Here is a 21,202-nt window from a genome sequence, read left to right on the forward strand (position 1 = left end):
CTCGGCGTTTGGAGGGTGCAGGAGGCACCCCAGAACCTCAACCCTACTATTCCCCGATCCCAAAATTCCTCCATGCCACTGCTGAACCCCCTCGTGAGGGGGAATCTGGGGGGTGGCCACCCCAAAACTGCGGTCCCGCTACCCCCCAGTGCCGCTATTCGGGATCCCTCATTGTGTAATTCCAACCATTTCTGATTCCCGGGGCGGGGAGGCAGGAAACGCCCCCAGGAACCCTCTGGGGGGGCGATCGGGGGTTTGTGGGACACAGGGGACACCCCGCAGCCCCGATCCCGCCGTCCCCGGAATCCCTGGATGCCGCTGCCCAGCCCTCCGCCCCCGTTGCGTAATTCCAACCATTTTTAATTCCCGGGGGGGCAGGAAACGCGTCGCTGCCGTTACACAAAGCAGGAAGGTGGGGAAGAAGTTTGGGGGGGCCCCCCTGTCTTTAGTCCCCCCAAACCCACCCTGTCCACCCCCCCCACCCCCCGGCCCGATCCATTTCCCGCTTGGAAAACATCCCCCCTTCCCAAAATAACAAAACCCCGACAATTCCAGGAATTCCCGCAACACCCCCCACTCAAAACCGGGCGGTTCGGGGGTGTCCCTGCTGGGACCCGCCCTTTTTTTTTCCGCCCTAGGGGCTCCCCCCGCCCAAATTCCCGTTTTTCCAAGGTTTTCCCCCCCGCTTTTCCCAGCGTTTTTTCCCCGCTTTTTTCCCGGCGGCGCATCCGGCGGGGAATGGGATGACGGGACCTTCCTGTTGCCGGCCCCGCGCCCGCCCCGCAGCTCCGAGCCCGCCGGGACCCCCGGAGCCGCCCCCGGGCCCCTCCGGAGCGCCCCCGGCCCCTCCCGCAACGCGGAGCCGCCCAGGTGAGTGGGGGGCGCGGGGGGAGCGCAGGGGAGCGCCGGCTTTGGGGGGAAAGGGGAGGGAAAAGAGCGGAGACCCCCCTCCAAAAAAAAAAAAAAAAAATTGGAAGACCCCCCCCTCCTTCCCCAGTTTGGGATACACCGGTGCTGGATTTGGGATGGGGGAGGCGATGGTGAGGGCGCGCCGTTTTAGGGGGTGGGAATGAGGGGAAAAGGAGAGTGGGAACTCTCCCACAAAAAATTTGGGAGACCCACCCCCCCCCAGTTGGAGATATCCCCGGGTTTGGATTTGGGATGGGGAGGCGATGGCGGAGGGGTGGCAGAAGATTTGGGACGTGGGGGATGTGGATGAACGGCGGGTTTTGGGGGTGAGAAGGGGAGGGAAGAGAGCGGGGACCCCCCAGAAAATATTTGGGAGACCCCCTCCTTCCAAATGGGGATACCCGGGGGATGGAGGGGAGCGATGGATTGGGGCCGGGGGCCGGGGGGGGGGCGGTGAAAATGAGGCGCCGTTTTTAGGGTTGGAAAAGATGGAAAAAGGACAGTGGGCTCTACCCCCCTCCCCACCCCCTCCTTTTCCCAAATTTAGGAGACCCCTCCCCGATTTGGGATACCCCGGTCTTGGATTTGGGAGGGGGGAGGCGATGGCAGGGGCGGCAGTGGAAGGGGAGGAGGGAGGTGCCGTTTTTAGGTTTGGAAAAGAGGGAAAAAGGAGAGTGAGGACGCCCCACAAAAAATTTGGGAGCACCCTCCCGCAGTTGGGGATAACCACACTCTTGGATTTGGGATGGGAGATGGATTTGGGCCTGGGGAGAGGGATCAGGTGCTGGTTTGGGGGGCAGAAAGGGGGAAAATGAGAGTGGGGACCCCTCAAAAAAATTGGGATACGACCATGTTGTATTTGTTAGGGGGGCTGTGGGTGAACCGTTTTGGGAGGGGGAGCAGGAGAGGGGGGATCCCTAAAAAAAACCCTGGGAGTCTCCCCCAGCATTGGATTTGGGGTGGGGAGTGAATTTTGGGGCAGGTTCTTGGGGCTCAGTCTTTCTTTTGCTCTCTCTTCCCAAAATTAAAGAGGGGGGAAGCAAAATGGGGGTGACTGGGGGTAATTTGGGGAGACTCTGGGGTGATTTTGGGGGGCACTGGGTGACCCCCCCTTTGTAACCCCCCCTATCTGTGTCCTTCCATTCCTTCTCCCCCCCAGATTTTGGGGGCTGAGTCTGGAGCAGCTGTGGGACCCCCCAAGACCGCCAGAGAGCAGGTGGGGGAGGAACTGGGGAGTACAGGGTGATGTGGGGGGGCACAGAGGGATTTGGGGTCACACAGAAGGATTTGGGGGGGCACAAAGGGATTTTGGGGTGAGTGAGGATATCTGAGGGGGCACAGAGGGATTTGGGATCATGTGGAGGAGTTTGAGGTTACACTGAGGGATTTGTGGGGACATGAAGAGATTTGGGGTGACAGATTTTGGAGGGAACAGATAGGTTGGGTGGCAGAAAGGTTTTTGGGGGGATGAGACTTAGGGGGGCATGAGGGGATTTGGGATCACCCTAAATGGTTTGGGGGGGGGTTACACAGAAGGATTTGGGGGGGGGTACAGGGAAATTGAGGGGAGCACAAAGGGATTTGAGGTCACCCAGAGGGATTTGGGGTCACAGAGAGGAGTTTAGTCACACTGAGACATTTGAGGGGCACAGCAGGATCCAAGATCTAAACAATCCTTTGGAATTGGGTGTGTGTGGGTTTCTGCAGCTTGGGGGGGGGGGTCCTGGGGGGTTTTGGGGTGCTCAGGGCCCCCTTTGATGCCACAGCCCCCCCGGGAGCCCCCATGGAGCAGGATGAGCCAGACGTGGTGGAGCTGCAGGACTCGGACGAGGGGGACGTGGTCCGGAGGGTCTTCATCGGTGAGGGGGAGACCCCAAAAGTGGAGGGGGGGCGGATTGGGGAGCTCCAGATAACCCAGAAAGGGGGTACAGGAAATTCTGGGGGGATCCAGGCACCCCAAGAAGGAGGTTCAAGGCACTTCTGGGGGTCTCCAAACACTGGTGGGGATAGAGGCATTTGAGGGGGCTCAAAACACTTTTGAGAGGGTTCCAGACCCCCCAAGAAGGGAGTATGGGGAATTTTGGGGGCCTTCAGGTACTTTGGGGTGGCTCCAGAGACTCCAGGAGGGGGCATAACCCCTTTTTGGGGCACAGTGAACAGGCCCTTTCTGGGGTGCACTGGACACCAGGAGGGGGCCACAGCCCCTTTTTGTGCCCCCTCTTGGGTCACTGAAGATTTGGGTCAGGGATTCAGTGAACATTTGGGATCCAGCCACTTTTTGGGATGGGGATCTGGCCTCTTTTGGATCACGATGAATATTTGGCCAGGGGTGCAGCCCTTTTAGGGTCATAATGAACTTTTGGGTCAGGGGTCCAACCCCTTTCTGGGGCTCAATAAATATTTGGGGAAAAGGCCCAGCCCCTTTTTGGGTCACAAGAAACATTTGGGGAAGGGTTCCAGCCCCTTTTGGGTCAAACAAGCCTTTTGGGGAGGCTCTAGGCACCCTTTAAGGGCACAACGAGCATTCGGGAAGGGGGCCCAGCCCGTTTTAGGGGTACAACAAACATTTGTGTCGGGGTCCCAGCCCCTCTTAGTGTCACAGCAAACATTTGGGTTGGGGTCCCAGCCCCTCCCTGCTCTCACCCCTGCCCGTGCCGCCCCCAGCCGACGATGGCATCGTGAGCGACGGCGAGGCCGAGGTGCTGCCGCACGAGATCATCCGCACGGTGATCCCGCACAGCCCCCTGCGCCCCGCGCCGCCCCGAGGGACCCCCGGCCCGGCCCCGGGGGGCTCTGAGGAGGGCGGGGGGCGGCGGGGCGGGGGCCGCCAGCGCCCCTTCATCTGCAACGAGTGCGGCAAGAGCTTCAGCCACTGGTCCAAGCTGCTGCGGCACCAGCGCACGCACACGGGCGAGCGGCCCAGCACCTGCGGCGAGTGCGGCAAGAGCTTCTCGCAGAACTCGCACCTGGTGCAGCACCGCCGCACCCACACCGGCGAGAAGCCCTACAGGTGCGGCCACTGCGGCAAGAGCTTCTCCTGGAGCTCCAACCTCATCCAGCACCAGCGCATCCACACCGGGGAGCGCCCGTACGGCTGCGCCGAGTGCGGCAAGAGCTTCACGCAGAGCAAGAACCTCATCAAGCACCAGCGCACCCACGCCGGGCCGGGGGCGGCGCGGCCGCGGCGCTGCGCCCACCCCGCGGGCGCTGCCAGGGCGCTGAAGGGGCCGCGGGCGGGGGGCGAGGGCGAGGGGCCGGCGGGCGGCGAGAGCGGCCGCGGGCAGGAGCCGCTGATCTGCGTGGAGTGCGGCGAGAGCTTCGCCCGGAGCGCCGCGCTCAGGAGGCACCGCCGGGGCCACCGCCCGCTCTTCGTGCCCTGAGGGGACCTGGGGACACTGCAGAGGGCGCAGGGACAGTGGGACTCTGCCCCCGCTCTTTGTGCCTCGAGGGGCACGGGGACAGTGGCACCGAGGTGTGGGGACACAAGAACTGTTGGGGGCACCGCCTGCTCTGTGCCCTAAGGGGAACCCCGCCGTGGTGACACAGGGACAATTGGACAATGCTCCGGCTGTTGCTGCCCTGCGGGGACACGGGGACACGCAGACTGTGGGCCACCCTGGTGAGGGACACAGGGACTGTGCCACAGACAGGGCACATCGTGTCACCATGCCAGGGGACACACGGAGTGTTTCATGGGCAGGACGTGGTGACTGACCTGGGGTCACACGAGTTGTGGCACAGGTTTAGGGATTTGGTGACACCAAGCTGGGAGACAGTGGGGGGTACCTGGACTGGGACAAGGACAGAACACGGTGACTCCAAAGAGGGGGGACACACGGACAGGACAGTGACACAGAGCTGATGTCCCCAAGCCCACCCCGTGCCCTGTGTCGCCCTCGGTGCTGCTCGCTGTCCCCTGTCGGTGCCACATCCCAGAGCTGTAAATAGGGGAAGGGGGGAGGGACACGAGGGTGGGACCCCGGGGGCGGGAGGTGACACCGGGACGCCCGTGTGGGGGTGGGGACTCGGGTGGGGGGAGGTGACAGCGGGACCCCCCTGTGTGGTGGGGAGAGGGCATGGACGGGGCCGGGCTGTGAATAAAGTGTGTTGGGGGACCTGGGCCTTGGTTTTGGCGGGTGACAAAAATGGGGGTGGCAAAAGTGTCCCAAGGGGGGAGGTGGGGATGGGGAGGACCCCAGGAGGGAGAATAAAAACCCCTGGAGGAGGGAGGGCAAAAAGCCCCAGGGGGGGAATTTGGGGGGATCGAAGTTTTGGAGGGGTCTCGGTTCGGTCCCTGCAAAGCCCAAAACGGGGGGGAAGGGACAGAGGGATTTTGGGGGGTTAAAAAAGGGGTCTCGAAACTGAGAAGGGGATCGTGGGGAGGTCCCAAACTGGGAGGGGGTCGGGGAGACCCCAAAACCGGAGGGGGTAAAAGGGGTCCTACATAACTGAGACCCCAAATTCTGTGGGTGCAGCTGTGGCAGAACCCCCCACCCCAGACCCCCCCACCATTCTCCAAACTCTTCCACCCAAGACCCATCAAAACCCTCAGATCCCACTCCGAGCCACCTCTCCTTTATTCCAGGGACTGGTACAAAACGGGGAAAAGGGGTGTTGGGATTTGGGGGGACCCCCCAAGAAGATTTTGGGGTGGGGGGCAATGCCTTGGCACATCCTGCGACCCCTGAGGCTGCTGCAGCTTGTGTGTCACCATCTCCAGCCCGGCTGGGAGGGAACCATGGCTGGTGTGGGCTGGGGCTGGGATTTGGGGGGTCTCAGTGCTGGAGGGACACGGAGGGAGGGGGCTGGGGGTGTCTGTGGGACTGCAAGGGGTCTGTGCCAGGGCCTTGGCAGGAGTTGTGGGCGCTGAGGGAGGGGCCGGGTGTGCTGGGGGGTCGTTATGGGGGGACTGAGCGGGGCTGGGGGTACCCAGGGGTGCTGAGGCTGTGCCCCCTCCCAGGACACCCCCTGAATGCTTCGTGGGGGTGAACTGGGGTCCCCATGGAGCCCCCCGAGATGCTGCACTGGGAACGGGTCAGATCCTTCCTGCACAGCTTTACCAGCCCTTCATCAGTCCAGACCCCCAGTTCTCTCAGGATCTCTCCTAATGGTATTTCACCACTCCTTAGTCCCGTCCTTAATGAGTCCCAAGCCTTGGTGAGCGTCACTCCTAGGCCTGGTTTGTGGGATGTTCCGAGCAGGTAGGGCCTGGTTCCTCGGGCCGTCCTTAGCCTGGATCACTGATGAGTGAGTTCTCTCCTGAATCCACTTCCTCGGGCTCTTCTTAGTCCTCTCCCTTAATGAGTCCCGTTCCTGAATGAGGGTCATTTCTCGGACTGGCTTGTTGGATGTTGGTTCGTCCCCTGCCTTAACGAGCCAGGTCTCTTCTGCCAGGATCTCCTCAGTCACATCACTTAATTAGAGTCACTCCGGGCAGTGTTTCGTTGGAAGTTCATTAGTCCTATCCCTTAACGAGCAGCTTTCCCGGACCTGGTTCGCTGGACATTCATCAGTACTCTCCACCAGCAGGTTCTCTCCCACGGCTGTTTCCTCGGGATCTCCCCGTCTCAGTCCAGCTCTTCGATCAGCCGCGGACCCTGCACTGCACCGACACCCGCGGGACCCCCGAAAACCTCCTCAACTCCCTCCTCGACCCCCCGGGCCCCATCTGTGACCACCCAAGGTGCTCGCTCCTCCCTGGGGGGCGGCCGGGGTCCCCCCCAGACCTTCTCCAGCCCCTCCCTGATTTGGGCCACCGCCGCCTCCTCCGCGGCCACCTCGGCGTGAACCGCGCGCGCCTCCCGTGCGAGCTGGGCGAGCTCCTCGGTGGCGCCCCGACTCCAGCTCAGCAAGAACCCGACCTTCCTGCGGGCCCCTCGGAAGCGGCCCCGTTCGGGGGGCGGCAGCGCCCGCGCCCCCGCCCTCAGCAGCCGCCACAGGTGCCACAAAGCCGCTGCCACGTCGGCGCCGGGGTCGCGACTATCGCGCCCCTCCAGCAGCTGCGCCACGGCCAGGAGCGCCCCGCTGTCGCCGAGGGGGCTCAGGGGCAGCCCCGCGGCCCGCGCGTCGCGCCGGGCGCTCAGAAGCGCTTCGGCCGTGCTGCTGAAGGGGCGGCGGCCGCGCAGCGCGGCCGAGGCGGCGATGGCGGCGTCCAGGAGCTCGGGCAGCAGCGTCTCGTCGCCGCCGTGCAGGCTCAGCGCGAAGGCGTAACCGAACAGCGCGTTGGGCAGCTGGAACCGCACCAAGGGCGACGGCGGCGCGGCGCGGAGGGCGCTCAGCGGGCACACCGAGGTCGGGACGGGCGGCGCGGGGCCGGGCCGAGCTTCACCGGCCTCCTCATCCTCATCCCCCTCGGCCCCCGAGCCGTCCCCGAGCTCCTCCACTCGCCCCCGGCCGCGCCACCACCACGGCCGCCAGCGCGGCAGCAGCGCCGCGGCCTCCCCGGAGCTCAGCAGCCGCCGGAACCCGTCGCGCTCCGCCTCGCTGAGCTGCTCCCACAGCCCGCGGCCCGCGGGCCGCGATGGATCCCCGGGCTCGCGTGGCTCGCGCAGCCCGGGCAGCGCGGGGCCCGGCGGGGAGCTGCGCTCGGCGCGCAGCGCCTCGAGAACCTGCTGGCGGTAAAAGGCCTCGGCGCAGGGGCCGTGGGCGCGGTAGCAGCGCAGGGAGCAGAGGCGGCGGTGGCAGCGCGGGCACGTGTAGGGGGGCGCGGAGGCGGCGCAGAGCGCGCACGGAGCGGCCGCGGCCGCCGCCGCCATCCCGGCTCCGAGCCGGCCCCGCCGCGCCCCCCCAGCCCGCGGGCCAATGGCTGCTCGCAGCCCGCGCTTCCGGAACTTTGGGGGTTTTAGCGGTTTTAAAAGGGTATTTCCGGGTTTTTTAAAGGATTTTTTTTCCCCCGGTTTTAAAGTGGAATTTTGGGGTTTTTTTGTTTTTTTTTTTTTTTTCCCCCCGTTTTTTTTTGCGGGTTTGTGGGTGCACACGTGGGTGGAGGATGCAGTACTCCTGATTGCTCTGGGCTCGATTGCTCCTTCCTTCTAATCCTCCGGATGCCCGGGAGGAGCCCAAAAATTCTGGGGACCCCCCTCAAATCATTAAACTTCTTCCGGAAGCTTCCCCCGTGTCCGTGTGGAGTTTTTGGGAATTATTTTGGATTTTTTTGGGGGGTATTGGGAATTTTGGGAGGGGGTGATGCTAAAATATAAAAATTGGAATTGTCTAGCCCAGAGTGATAGATCGGTAGGCTGAGCAATCAAGCGCAGAGTGATGGATTGGGAAGGAGGAGCAGGTGAACCCAGAGCAATGGATCGGCGGGCAGCACTAGTCGAGCCCAGAGTGATGGATCAGCCCCCCAGAGAGGTTTCCAGACTCACCTGCAGAGCAGTGAGCACTGGGAGCTGAAAAGGTGCAACAGAAACTGTGACAAACTGAAAACACCTCCTCATTCCCTGTCCTCTTACTCACAGGAGCCTCACCTGCACCTGAATGCCAGCAAGGAAGTTACAGACAATTAACAGGGAAAGAATTCAGATGTTCAGCCAGGATTCAAACTCTGTCAGGGAAATTCTGCAGGCACACCTCGAATTATTTCTAGTTCTAGCTACTCAGATGGAGCTTCTGGAAGGTTGCAGAGCAGCATTTCCAGGTTTTCTCTTCCCTGCTCCAGGGTGCAGCTCACTCTGGTGGTTCAGAGCCCCTTCCTTGTGGCCCAGAATCAGCTGAAGGAACTTTACAACAAACAGGTGTTTTTCTGCCCAAATAAACCAGGATTTCCTTTCAATCAGCTCAGAATTCGATCAGCATTATTTGATGCAACAGAATGTTTTAAAGCCAAGGACTGTTGTCAAACCACCAACAAATATATTTGTATTTTTTTCCCCTCTGCATCTCATTGCAGCTCTTTTGCTTTTCCTTCCCACCATTTATCTTTCACAACTCCAAGCCTTGCCTGTGCTTCCTGTTTGGCTTCTGGTTGGTAGTTTTCTCATTTGCTGTTATTTTTTACTTCCATCCAAGCTTTGTATGATATTAATAGCTGTTGCACAGAACTGTAATCATCCTCAAACCAGCCCTAATATTAGCAGCAGTAGCCAAGAACTGTTGTCAAGGCCTGAGGGATTTCAGCAGTGAATTTTTCTCCTCCATCCTCTCACTTCTGCCCCAGCCCAGGGAGCCAAAATATTTGCCACAGCCCCATCCTGACCACCTCAGGCAAGAGAGAAGCAGCTTGGTCAAGCTCAGATGCACAGAAAGATGTGAGAATTCAAGAATTAGATGTTATTGGTTGTCTAATTAATGCTTCAGCCTAATCAAGACAGAGCAATCACTCATTGTTCATCCAGCACTGCTAACACTAATAGCCAAATTACTCATTTTCTTTTAAAGATTGGCAGCAACAGAAAAAAATAAACACAGAGGATAAAAGCATCTACCCTGCTCCTCCAGCAGTAAATTCTCCTCCTTCCTTTGAGCTGCTGCAGTGACTCATCAGCATCCTGAGGGGGAAATAGTGATAGGATTTTTTCTTCTTTGCTGGGAGGAATATGATTCTAAGGCTGGTGGTTTCTTCCTTCTCTGTTTAGAGTCTACTTGAGGCTTTTTTTTTTTTTTAATGTATTTTCTACTGTTCTCTCTAGTGGAATCTTTCTTCCCAGGGCTGCAATCCCATTTAACACCCAGACAGAACATATCCTGCATTTTATTTTTTTTCTGTAATTTCCACTGGTTTCTGTCACCTGCCAAAACCTCCAAGGTCAGCAATGGATTCCCTGTGAGTTGCTGACACCCCTGGGGCCATCCTGAGCTCAGCAGCCCCTGCTCCTTCAGGAAGGGTTTGGGATTTACCCCTGCTGTACCTCACACCAAACTGCAGATGCAACTGCCACCCCCTCTTGTGACAGGCAGAGAGATAAACCCCAGCAAAGCTGCCAGGGCACCTCCTGATGAGCCCTGGGGACAAAGTCCTGCAGTCACACAGGTGACTGTGACACATTTTCACTCTGATGGATCCTCCATCACCTTTCACCAGGGGCTCCCCAAAAGCTGGAACACCTTTCAGGGGGAGTTCAGACCCTGCTGTTTGAGCACAGGGTTCTTTTTCTTGTCATTTTGTGAAGGGAAGGTGGTAAGGAGTGTGTGAGGAAGAGGAGCAGCCAGCAGCCAGTGCTGGCTCTGTGATCATCTATGGAATTATGTTTGGATTCACCACCCTCAGGGCTGTCAGGAGGCTGGAACCTGCCTGGAATGAGCTCAGCAGCTCTGTCCAATTCCCTGGGATGTGTGGACATGAAAGGCTGGTCCCTCCTGGTTATCAGAGCCCAAAATGGGCAAGAGGATGCTTCAACATGGCCTTGATGCTTGGACCAGACAACAGATCTTTGCAAACTGGGCTTGGAGTGGCTTTTCTTTCCTCCTGGAGCTTCTCCTGGCACCCTGATGTTACAAACAGCCATAATCCAGTTGGAAAGAATTGTGGACCAGCAGCCAAATAATTACGGAGCCAAAATATATTTGGCCAGGTTACTTGAACAAGTAGATGGGGAAAAAAATCAATTGGCTTGGTGGAAGAATGTACAGAGAAAAGCTCTGACCCTGAGGTCCTCAAACAAATCAGTTTTGTTCTGGTGAACAGAGCAATGGGTTGAGGTTGCCCAGTGAGCCCTGGGCAGGAGCTGGGTTATCACCTTCTCCAGCAGCCTTGGCCAACTGCTGTAGGGCTTCAAGAAAATGAGGAAGACAAGAACAATACACTGGGTGCAGCCATGAGAGACCTCCAGAAATTGTTTAGAAACATCCAGACCTTGGCATTACCCTTGTCAAGCTGAGTTCATTGGTGTAAGAGACCTGGCATGGGAAGAAGAAACCTACAGGGAGCTGCAGGAGAAAATCAACACCCTGAGCTCCAGATGCCATCAAGCCCTGAACCTCTTCTGAGGAAAGTTCTTCTGTCAGGGGAGATCCAAGGATGGGGCACAAGCCAAGTTCACCTTACCCCCCAAGACCTCAGAATTAAGGGGAAAGAGAAACACCCCAGGCCACCACACCCACCCTGGGTTATTTCACCTCCCAAGACAACAGTGAGGACCAAACCTGGCATCCTGCTTTGTCCCCTGGACCAGGAGCCACAGCCCCCAGCAGCAAAGCTGGCTGGGATCAGTCCTCAAGAGAGCAGCCCCTCAGCCTCCAGTGAAAATAGCACAGAGTTAAAACCAGGAGCCAGAGAACACAAAGCTGTGGGATGTGTAAGACATCAGGATTTACTTCACTGCACAGTCAGGACGGTTTTCCAAAGCTCAATAAAAACAGACACTTGATAAACTTGTGTGTTTTCCACAGGTGCCTTCTTACAGCACTGGGGAGGGTCCCAAATCCCAGGGACTCTGAACCCCCTGCCCAGCATGAGCAGCACTGATTCCTTTGGGCTATCCAAAAATCCCTTTGGGCTATCCAAGAATCCCTTTGGCTTTGCATCTACACCTTCCTCTACAGAATTCCCCCCTTGCAAACACAGTACAGGACATGTTCCTTTAGAGGAGCAGTTCATTAAAGAGGCTTTTGTCACCAGCACAGTCCAACACTGCCATCCTCAGGATTCCAGCTGCACCAGCAGCCAGGTGAGACAGACTGTGCTGATGGAAAGCTGGATTCTGACAAAGTTCAGACTCTGCTGTGTCCAGAACATCCTACAGAACCCTAAAAACCCCAATTAACTGACCCTCATTTTGTGATTGCTCTACTTCACACAGGAAGAAAAACAGATGTTAGTAAAAATACCAGTTCTCTAGAAATTTTTTTAATGATTAACACTGAACAAATCCTGCTTGTTATGTCTTCAATACTACATTCAGCACAGCATTAGATAATAAAGTTAAATTGCACTATAAAATTCCATTAAGAGTCCCTGTTAAACTGAAAGATAAAAGGCAAAACATCATTAAACAAAAGCTGCCAGGGAGCCACTGAGGCAACCTGTGTTTCTTCTACTTGTGAGCATTGGTGTGCAAATACCAGGACAAGACCAACTCCCAGGCCTTCACTTCAGCAGAGGAGAAGCAAAGAAGTTACCTTGATGCCCAAGCGGGGTTGTTGATTTGCTTTTGCTCCCAAATCTAATTCAAGAAAAAAACCCCAAGAAATCAGTTTGGAATCTTGGACACAGAGGTCCAACACTCTCCCTCCTTTTGCAGAGAATATTCACATAAATTTTACCCAATGTTCCTCTCCCCACCAGGCAGCTGCTGCTCCCACAGCACAGATTCAGGGAGGGTTGAGTGAGGAGTAAATGCAGGCTGCCCACAAATGTCTCAGCTCTCCCAGAGCACCCAAATCACCTGCAGTCACTCCAAAGTGGCACTTACTTGGGCGTGGTCCTGCTGAAGGTGGAACGGACCCTCTGGGACAGGGAGCTGGACGAGGGTGTCTTGGAGAGTTGGTGCTCTGGAGTGGTGAGAGGTCCCAGAATGCTCACTGCCAAAAGAGAGCAGCACAGTGTGGGGAAAACTGAAGTTTTCCATGCAGAGAACATTCCCTGGCATCTGTCAAAAGCACTAGACAAATCTGGCATTTCTTGGCACACTTTTGCTTTTCCCCTCTCCCTGTGTGAAGTGAGGAGTGGCTCTGAGAGCCTCACAGGCTGCTTGGATTGAGGGGTGTTGTTTTTGGTAACAGAGCAGAAGCCAGGGTTACCTTGGATTGAGGGGGGTTGTTTTAGCCAGGGTTACCTTGGATTGAGGGGGGCTCTTTTTAGCCAGGGTTACCTTGGATTGAGGGGGGCTCTTTGTGGCCAGGGTTACCTTGGATTGAGGGGGGCTCTTTTTAGCCAGGGTTACCTTAGATTGAGGGGGGCTCTTTTTAGCCAGGGTTACCTTGGATCTCAGGTGTCCGTGGAGTAGAATAAGCATTGGTGTTCTCAATCACGTGTGCTGGGTCAATGTTCTCCTGGTCCACCATCATCAGCTGGCTCCAGTAGTCCATGGGCAGCAGCAGCAGTCGTTCCACCACCTGCAGAGACACCTGTGAGCCACAGAACCATGGCATGGTTTGGGTTGGGAGAGATAAAATCCCTGATGTTTGTCCCACCTTGGGCTGACGCTTCGTGTCCTGCAGGAGGGTCATGGGGTCAGGGTCTGGGACTGCATGAGCAACTATTGTGGGACCAAAGACTTTGGCCAAATTGGAGATGTCCATCTTGGTGTCTGGGCTCTGAGCCACCCTGCATGAAAAGAAATTAAGAAAGAGTGTAGCTTCACCCCTTCCCTTGTGATACAAGTCCCCTGTCCTACACACACTTGGCCTCTGAGTGAGCAGGTTTGTTCCAGAATGAAGACTTCATGCTCACAAGCAATAACCAGACCCAGTTACAAAAAACACCAGTGGGGTAAACCTTCCCCTTTCAGATCACAGAATGGGTTGACTTGGGAGGGACCTTTGAGATCATCTAGTTCATCCCCCTGTCCATCAGAATGTACCTCTGCAGGTGCACCATGAGGAAAGCCAGGGTGTCCCTGTTGGCCTGAGGAAGCTCTGCAACTGCTTGATACATAGCAGCGATGCTGTTGTCCTCATCAGAGATTTCTAGCAGGAAAAAATATTTATTTGTTAAATTTTTAATTTTATTTTTATAAGAAAATGCTCCCATAAGCTACAATATTCCCCTCACAGCCACAGCTACCCTGAGAAATAAAGAAACCAGAAACTTCTCAAGCTGTGTTAATAACATTGTATCCTACCCAACTAGAACTCCACAGAGCACCAAGGCCTTGCTGGCTCACCTGACAGCAAAACCACAAACCTGAACCTCAGGAAAGAGCTGGAGGCAGCAATTGCTCACCTGCAGCTTCCATGAAAGTCTTGTTTAACCGGAAAGTGAGAAGGGGCTCCTTCAGGCTGCGCAGGAAATCCTTGAGGAGGCTGCAGATGGTGTGGATATCATCCACTTTGCTGAGCAAAGGGACATTCTTTGCTCTGAGGAACTTCTCCTTCAGCTCCCTCACGGTCTTGTCACAGCCAGAGATGCGGTAAATGCCTGTCTGTTGGCACAAAGTTGGGCTCAGAAGAGGTCAGCTGGTTTTTTTCCACCTCCACCTTTTCTCTCCATACCTGAGTCACCCAGTGAGCAGCACAATCCAGTAAATAAGGGATATTTGGGTTCACTCTTTGCTTCCCTAACACCACCACCCATTTCATTAGCACTGTTTCACACCTCATTTTCTTCTTACCTCATGCAGCCCTCGTTGCTCAATCTCATTAACACAGTGCACGATGATGGAAGGGATCATTGGAGGAGTAGAAGGGACAAAATCCATCAAGGTGCCCTAAAAAGCAAAAAAACAAAAAGATAGATTCAGTCACCAAGACATGGAAAACACTCTCTCAGGAATTCATAGCAAGATCTATGGTCTGAAAACAAGAATTGTTGCTCTTCTCAGGACTGATGAAGAAACATCACATCCATCAGCACAAGGCTGCATTGCTGCCACCTTCCCCACTCAACGCCCTCCCACCCTCACACCCCTACACCCCCTCCCTGCTCGTGCAGTGATGCATTAGCCAGCTCATTTGCATGTTATTATGCAGCTCTGAGCAACAGGAGCTTTGCTGGGGAAGGCAGCCTTGGAGATGAGCAAATCCCAAGGCAAGGTGAGCCCCCGTGTGGCCCCAAGGCACAGACTCACCTCCCCAATGCGGACTGGGGTGCCTGTGAGGGTGGGGATGCAGGGCAGGGGGCAGCGCTCCCGGCACTCGGGGTGAGCCACCACCCTGCAGTCCCTGCACTTCAGAGAGATCTTCCCAAACTTGACTCTCTTTCCACATGGGACACACGATTCTGGCTTGATAACCTGGAGATGCAGAGCACACAGGTGGAGAGGTCAGTGCAGTGTGTTAAAGTGGGCTACAGTTCATATTGGCCTGAGATGTAACCATGGAACAGCCTGAATTGGCACAGACCCACAGAGACCATCAGGCCATGCTACTGATCCTGTTTCTCACAGAGATCATCAGTCCAGCTCCTGGCCTTGCACAGACACCCTAAAAACCCACCCTGTGCATCCCTGGGAGCATTGTCCAAACATTCCTGGAGCTCTGACAGCCTTGGGGCTGTGCCTACCCCAGGGGAGCCTGTTCAGGCACGACCCCCCTCTGGGAGAAAAACCTTCCCCCAATATCCAACCTAAACCTTTCCCCAGCACCCAGACTCAAGCTTTCCCCAGTGTCCAGCCCAAACCTGTCCCACAATATCCAACCTAAACCCTTCCCCAACATCCAACCTAAACCCTTCCCCAAGGGAAGGAGATGCTTTCCCAAGCTCCTCCTGCCCATCCACTCACCGTCTTGGAAACAAAGTCGTGCAGCCTCACTCCCCCATTGTGCTGTGGGGTGCTGGAGCCATCAGTGTCCACTTTGGACTCCAGCTGCTTACTACCAATGCTGGACTCACTGTTCCACGGCTGCAAAGGACCTGGAAGACACAAGAGGAAAAGGGTGACTGGCTGGAATCACCCTCTGTCTCCAAAAGCATAGGTACCATTGCTGGAACCCCTGAAATTAGGGGTTTGGATTTTCTGTGCTGACAGGCACTGACTTCCCCAAGAAAACTCTGCTTTTGACCTGAGCCCTTGGAGGTTTCCAAAATTAAACGACAGACCTAGAATCACTTGTGTGTAGCTTGAATAGAAGTGTGTAATATCACATGGTGGAGAATTTGGGGTTTTAGAATATAGTAATAGGTATAAAGCAAGATGGAGGTTTTAGGGCAGAGGTTTTTTCCTTCTTCATCCTAGGTGGTTCTTTTATGATTGGATGGAATATACCACACTGCAGGTCACAAGTTAAAAGTAAAAGTAATTTAGGTGGCTTTTCTTAATTGGACAGTTATGCCTTAAAAGACATAACAAGAGAGATCCATCACCATTTCACCATTTTTAGCTTGTTTAGTTTCAAGTGCTGCAGCACTCACTGTAACATAGATAAGAATTAATAAACACCTGAGTCTCGAGATTTTAATCCTGAAAAAGAAGATATAAAGTGACACATGATAAACCAGAAGCACTCTCAGGTCCTGGAAGGAATACTGAACATTTTTAACCCGTGTGGCTGTGTCAGGACAGGACAGAGATGTCACACCCACCGCTCTTCCTCCGGCTCCTGCGAGGGTAAGGCACAGTCTGGATGGTGGAAATGGCTTCAATTGGGCCACCATCATTTGGGACCATCACAGTGGTCTTTGCAACAATGGATTCATTAGCCTGGAATGACAAATACACCAGTGACTGACAGAGCAGGGGAGTCCCAGCAGCCCTGGAAAAGGCAGGAACTGTGGGCAAGTGTACACAAAACCAGCTGGGACCACCATACCGGGTCTGCTGTGTTGCTAATGGACCTGGATTTCTTCTGAGGAGCTGGGGGTCCTTCAGCAAACTGCCTGGAAGAACGCTGGGAAGAGAGCACAGTGTTGTTAAGGAGCAGGAATGCTGCTCAATTTGCATTACACTGCATGCACTAAAAGGACTGAACATTTTATGTATCTGTGGTGTGTGCAGACAAGTCCTTCAGAGGTACCTCTGCTTCCTTGGTGGCAGCCTTGGTGCCAGGAAGAATTAGGGAACCTCTTTCAAATAATTTTCTAGCCAGCTTTGTTCAGAAAAAAAAAGAAACCCGACCTAAGAAAGGACAAAAAAGCCCCAACAAACCCACAAACTGCACACACAAAAACCAGCAAATAAGCAAGTCCCAGATTCTTCCCAGCTCCACTGGGTGATGGTTTCAGGCTCTTTCCCACCTGTATCTTCTGTAGATTAAAGCAGAACAAGCACAAGCTCCTTCACAGAATAGAAAAATGTTAACTTCCTACACCATTGTTCCCTGATCTGGGAGCTGTTAATAATCTCCAAGTCTTTTCTTGCAAACCCCAGGCTGTAACAGCACAAGGATATACAGAACTCCACTCATTTTCAGTAGACAAACAATGACATCAGACCTAAATTTCAATCTAAACCCCCAGAGCAGCAGCACATCCACGGGAGGTCTGATTTAGTGGCTCAGAGGTCACTACAGGTGGCTGTGTGGTGACAGATGGTGGCATTGAGCCAGGGGGAACAATGGAAACTGAGACAGGGAACAACTGAACAATACCCGCTTCTCTCTCCTCTTCAGCCTGACATTTTTCACCAATGAGGAATCCCAGTCCTGGGGGGAAAAGACACTGGTTAATGGTAAATACCACACAGTCCTTTTCATCAAATTCCAGCCAGCAGCACGCTGGGGAAATGCAAATCAGCTCAGCCAGGTTAATACCCCAGTAATGAAACACAAAGGGTCCCTGGAGATCAGCCCCCTCCCCTCGGGCTTTACAGGGGAGGAGAACTTCAGAACGTGGAGTTACATTACCAGTGAGTCATCGGTCTTGTCAAAGCTGATGTCTGACAGAATTGAGCCAGATTCATCTATTGTAGACAGCCTAAAAAACAAAAATTAGAAGAAGCTTGTATCAGTTTGGCTTTCAGTCAGTCACGGTTCCAGAACAATCTCACTGACTCAGAAGAGCCGTATTTTAAAGTGGAACAAAAAAGGAAAACTGTTGACATGGATGAGGAATGTGTCACAGAGGCCGACAGCTGGATTGATGCCTGACACCTCAGATAAAATCTTGTTTCCCCACCTTTTGTTGCCTGCACCTCCCACAGAAGCCTGTGGCCTGTTCAGGAAGGCAAGGACAGACTTCTGCTCCTCACTGAGCTGGATGCTGCCGGAGGAATCACACATCAGCAGCTCCCGAATCAGCTGGATTTGCCTCTCCTGTGAACACAGATAATATCAGCAGCTGGATACTCCGTGTTTAATTACTGTAACACCCATCCAAGTGTTTGAGATACCAGAGATAAACTCTCAGAACTTGTGTCAATGGACTGCTAATGGCTGCAGGCAGGTAATGGCAGCTCAGACAGGTAATGGCAGCTCAGCTCCAGCAGCAGCCAATCTCCTTCCCCAGATCAAAGCAGAAAGCTGCTCAAAGAGCTGAGCCAATTCCTTGCCCTTTTTTTATTTTTTTTCCCCTTCCCTCCCATGAGTGCCAGCCCTCATTTGCCACTGATCAATGCAGTTTAAATCGCCTTGTCTCCACACTCTCAAGAGCTGAAGGGCAAGACAGGAATTACTCACCAGCTTCTCACAGTCCATTTCAGCTTTCTGCCTCCGTTTGATCTCCACATCCACCTGATTGCGGGCGTGTTTCAGCTTCACGTCCAGGGCGCTGCGCTCAGCTTCTGTCTTCATGAGGAGATCTTTGTACCTGCCCAGCTCATGCTCAGTTTTCTGCCATTTCCTCCGGTTCTCCTCGAAGCTCTTGGCTAACTGAATGAACTCTGGGGAGAGAACACAGGGAGCTTTAGCTGGGAGAGCAGAGGAGCAGCTGACAGAAGGTTCACACAGGATGGAAAAGACCTCTGAGAGCACGGAGTCCAAGCTGTGCCCAATCCATGTCACCGAGCCCAGAGCACTGAGTGCCACACCCTTGGACACCTCCAGGGATGGGGACTCCAAACCTCCCCGGGCAACCCCCTGCAATCCCTGACTGCCATTTCCATGAAGAAATTCTTCCTCCTGATGCCCAACCTGCTCCCAGCTGAGGCATGGAGAACTCAGCCTTTGGGCCAACCCAGCCACATGAGAAGTCCATTAATTCTTCCATTTTTCAGACTAAGCCCTTCCAGCCAAAAAGCTGGAACACGAAATGTTGCACAAAGCCAGTTTGCTACAAGCAGAAGATAGAAATTCAGCTGAGATTTGATGTTTCTCCATTAAAAAAAAGCCCAGATCAGGCTGGTTTCAGCATCCTCAGCAGATTGCTCAGGAGCAAAACTCACGGCATTCGTTCCCTTCGCTCAGGAGCTCGGCCTGGCGCGTGAGCTGCTCGTACAGACCCCGCAGGTTCACCATGGCACTCTCCATCCTCCTGCCAAAAAAACACAGCTAAACAAGCAGCCCAGCCCTTCCCTCCCACCCCCGAGCAGAAAGCAGCCCAGGGAAAAGAGAACCAGCCTCAGAGTTACTGGTTGTGACACTTTCCAGCGGGTTTGAGAAGCTGCACGAACGAAACTCATGTTTTATGGAGATATATGCATTGGCTTTTTTTTTTTTTTTTTAATTGGGAATGAAAATCCACAGCTCTCCACAGTTTATGGATAGCAGAGCCTTGGAGAGAGGCAGATCTGCCCACCTTAGTGCTTCCACTCTCCTCCAGCACAGCACAGAGGCTCAGAACCCAAGGCAAGATCAGGGATCCCAACTCCTTCCCTTCAGAAAGGATACAGAGCACAGCCCGTGCCCTGCCTACAAATAACTTGGTACTATATAGGCCACTAAAAACCTGCAAGTTTTCAGCACTTTGTAAGATAAAAATAGGAGCAACATTCCGGGGAATTTTAATACAGTTTTAAATTTAGCTGCATTTTAAGTTACAGCTCCTCCTGCAAATAGCTGTTAAAATTCAAGCAGTCAGCACATTTCTCTCAAACAGCAGCAACAACGGCACAAACAGAGGCAGCGAAGGGGAAAGTCTCCAGCTCAGCAAGACAGAAATGACTTCACTAATGAGAGAAGTGGCTGGGGCAAGCAGGGCAGCAGGGGCTGGGAAATGAGCTGGTGCTGGGAGGTTTGGGAGAGGTGCCAGCAGGGAGCACAAAAAAGCTTTGAGGTTTTACAGGTACAAACTTCACAGGCACACCGATAGCTCTGTGATAATTGATAAAAGATTCGTGTTAATCATGGAAGTATTGGGGTTTGTACAAACCAGAATACTTAGGTCTGAAATGAAGCATGACACTAAAGAAAGGAAAATATATGATTAAATAATTTCATTTTAAATCTTATGCTTTTTAAATAAGTTGTATCTACTGACAGCTTGCAAAACAAGGCTTTCACATAAAATCAGATTTCTTGCCTTTGTGTGATCAATCACACACTATCTGCTAAAGAACAGGCTTCCTACTTCTGTTCTTTTATCCACCAAGACCAGATGGTTACATGACCAATTGTCCCAAGAGCTGTCCCACAGAAGTTTGGAAGTTTCTTTAACCACCACTGCTTACCTTGCAGAATTACTACAACAAAACAATAACAATTATTGATCACTACAAGGAAAACCAAACTTTAAAAAGGGAGCTGCAAACCAAGTTCGGTAGAAGCGTGCAGTGGGCGATGACCCCTCACGTTTTCTCCAGCGCTGCTTGCTCTGGCTATATAAAATAAAGCAATCTATATTTTGCTGAACCTCGAGACTTTATTAAGTGGCCTACGAGGTGCCTCAGTTACCAGCATCAGCAGCGCCATCCCCGCGATCCCTGAGGGCAGGAGGCCACAGGGAGCAGCCGGGCCTGCACCGCGCCCATCGCCGCCCTCCGAGCCGGGCAGCCGGGGCTCCGAGCCCACCGGGGAATGGGGCTGGGATCCCCCGCACTCCCCTGAGCCCCCGGTTCCCCTCAGCTCGTCCCCGCACTCACCTGAGCCCCTCAGGCTCCCTCAGGTTCCCCTCAGGACTCCTCACCTGGGCCGCGGCTCCGGCCCCAGCGGCGCGCGCAGCCCCAACGGCCCCGCGCTCCGGTTTGAATCCGCGCCTCCGGCCAATCCCCGCGCGCCCCGGCTCCCCCTCACTCCGCGGCCTCTCATTGGCTGCGCTCAGCGCGCTCCTGAAGCCGGCCCGGCGCCATGTTTGCTGAGGGCAGGGCCTGTCTGCCCGGCGGGGCCCGGCCTGGGGCCAGGCCGCGCGCGCTGAAGCCGCCCAGGCGCCATCTTGGCTGCTGGCGGCAGCGCGCATTGCTTAGCAACAGCAACGCCATGAGGGCCTGGGACCCTCAGGCTGGGCCTGCTCCTTGTCCACCGTTCTGCACAAAAAAACCCTTCACAGATCGAGCCCTGGTTGTTATTTAGTGCAAAGTCATTGGCACAGGGTTCGTGTGGGCCTGGGGTTCCTGCACTGCTCCTGCAAAAGGTGCTGGGTGCAGCCAGTGCAGGTCAGAATTCACTATGAGGCTGTTTATGAAGTGCTGTCGCTTCAGAAATCCGATGCTTCATCTGCTTTTTGTCTTTAAGCCTTGATTTGAGTAACAGCCGGCAACTTGTGCCAAAGGCAAAACCCATTTCAAGCCACATACGAGTCTTCCCTGTGCAGGCGTTTAATATGCAAACGGATAAAAGCCAAACCCAACAATTACACAAAGGGAATTCGCATCATCATAAAACAACAACGGGCTTTAATCTTTTAAATCTGAAACAAAACAGCGGGTAATTGAAGAATGGATATTAG

General features: G+C 54.5%; 3 protein-coding genes across 6 annotated transcripts; 1 reads left to right on the forward strand and 2 right to left on the reverse strand.

Annotated features, from left to right (window-relative positions):
- The first annotated feature begins 38 nt into the window (after window positions 1–38).
- Window positions 39–5,016, forward strand: LOC130265918 (zinc finger protein 787-like). Of its 3 annotated transcripts, none has more exons than XM_056515262.1 (4): window positions 39–412; window positions 696–870; window positions 2,676–2,768; window positions 3,574–5,016. In XM_056515262.1, exons 2-4 carry the CDS (start codon window positions 744–746, stop codon window positions 4,287–4,289), a joined length of 936 nt encoding a protein of 311 aa, XP_056371237.1. In that variant the 5' UTR covers window positions 39–412; window positions 696–743; the 3' UTR covers window positions 4,290–5,016. The 3 variants fall into 3 exon arrangements, with proteins under 3 accessions (XP_056371237.1, XP_056371235.1, XP_056371238.1); XM_056515263.1 differs by lacking the exon at window positions 39–412 and adding an exon at window positions 2,069–2,125 and having other exon boundaries at window positions 781–870; XM_056515260.1 differs by lacking the exon at window positions 39–412 and having other exon boundaries at window positions 458–870.
- Window positions 5,017–5,949: 933 nt separating this feature from the next.
- On the reverse strand, window positions 5,950–7,774 carry ZNHIT2 (zinc finger HIT-type containing 2). The gene has a single exon (XM_056515179.1). The coding sequence runs from the start codon at window positions 7,662–7,664 to the stop codon at window positions 6,477–6,479; it is 1,188 nt and encodes a 395-aa protein (XP_056371154.1). The 5' UTR covers window positions 7,665–7,774; the 3' UTR covers window positions 5,950–6,476.
- A 3,362-nt stretch (window positions 7,775–11,136) lies between these two features.
- RACGAP1 (Rac GTPase activating protein 1) lies at window positions 11,137–20,510 on the reverse strand. Of its 2 annotated transcripts, none has more exons than XM_056515255.1 (17): window positions 20,444–20,510; window positions 18,765–18,853; window positions 18,061–18,263; window positions 17,561–17,697; window positions 17,290–17,359; window positions 17,035–17,088; window positions 16,258–16,335; window positions 16,031–16,148; window positions 15,231–15,361; window positions 14,577–14,741; window positions 14,121–14,216; window positions 13,733–13,931; window positions 13,371–13,476; window positions 12,982–13,114; window positions 12,768–12,903; window positions 12,261–12,369; window positions 11,137–12,011 (listed from the first exon to the last, which is right to left on the reverse strand). In XM_056515255.1, exons 2-17 carry the CDS (start codon window positions 18,847–18,849, stop codon window positions 11,936–11,938), a joined length of 1,896 nt encoding a protein of 631 aa, XP_056371230.1. In that variant the 5' UTR covers window positions 18,850–18,853; window positions 20,444–20,510; the 3' UTR covers window positions 11,137–11,935. The 2 variants fall into 2 exon arrangements, with proteins under 2 accessions (XP_056371230.1, XP_056371231.1); XM_056515256.1 differs by having other exon boundaries at window positions 20,400–20,501.
- Between the last annotated feature and the right edge of the window lie 692 nt (window positions 20,511–21,202).

Source organism: Oenanthe melanoleuca, linkage group LGE22 (genome assembly GCF_029582105.1).
Source record: "Oenanthe melanoleuca isolate GR-GAL-2019-014 linkage group LGE22, OMel1.0, whole genome shotgun sequence".
Classification (NCBI taxonomy): domain Eukaryota; kingdom Metazoa; phylum Chordata; class Aves; order Passeriformes; family Muscicapidae; genus Oenanthe; species Oenanthe melanoleuca.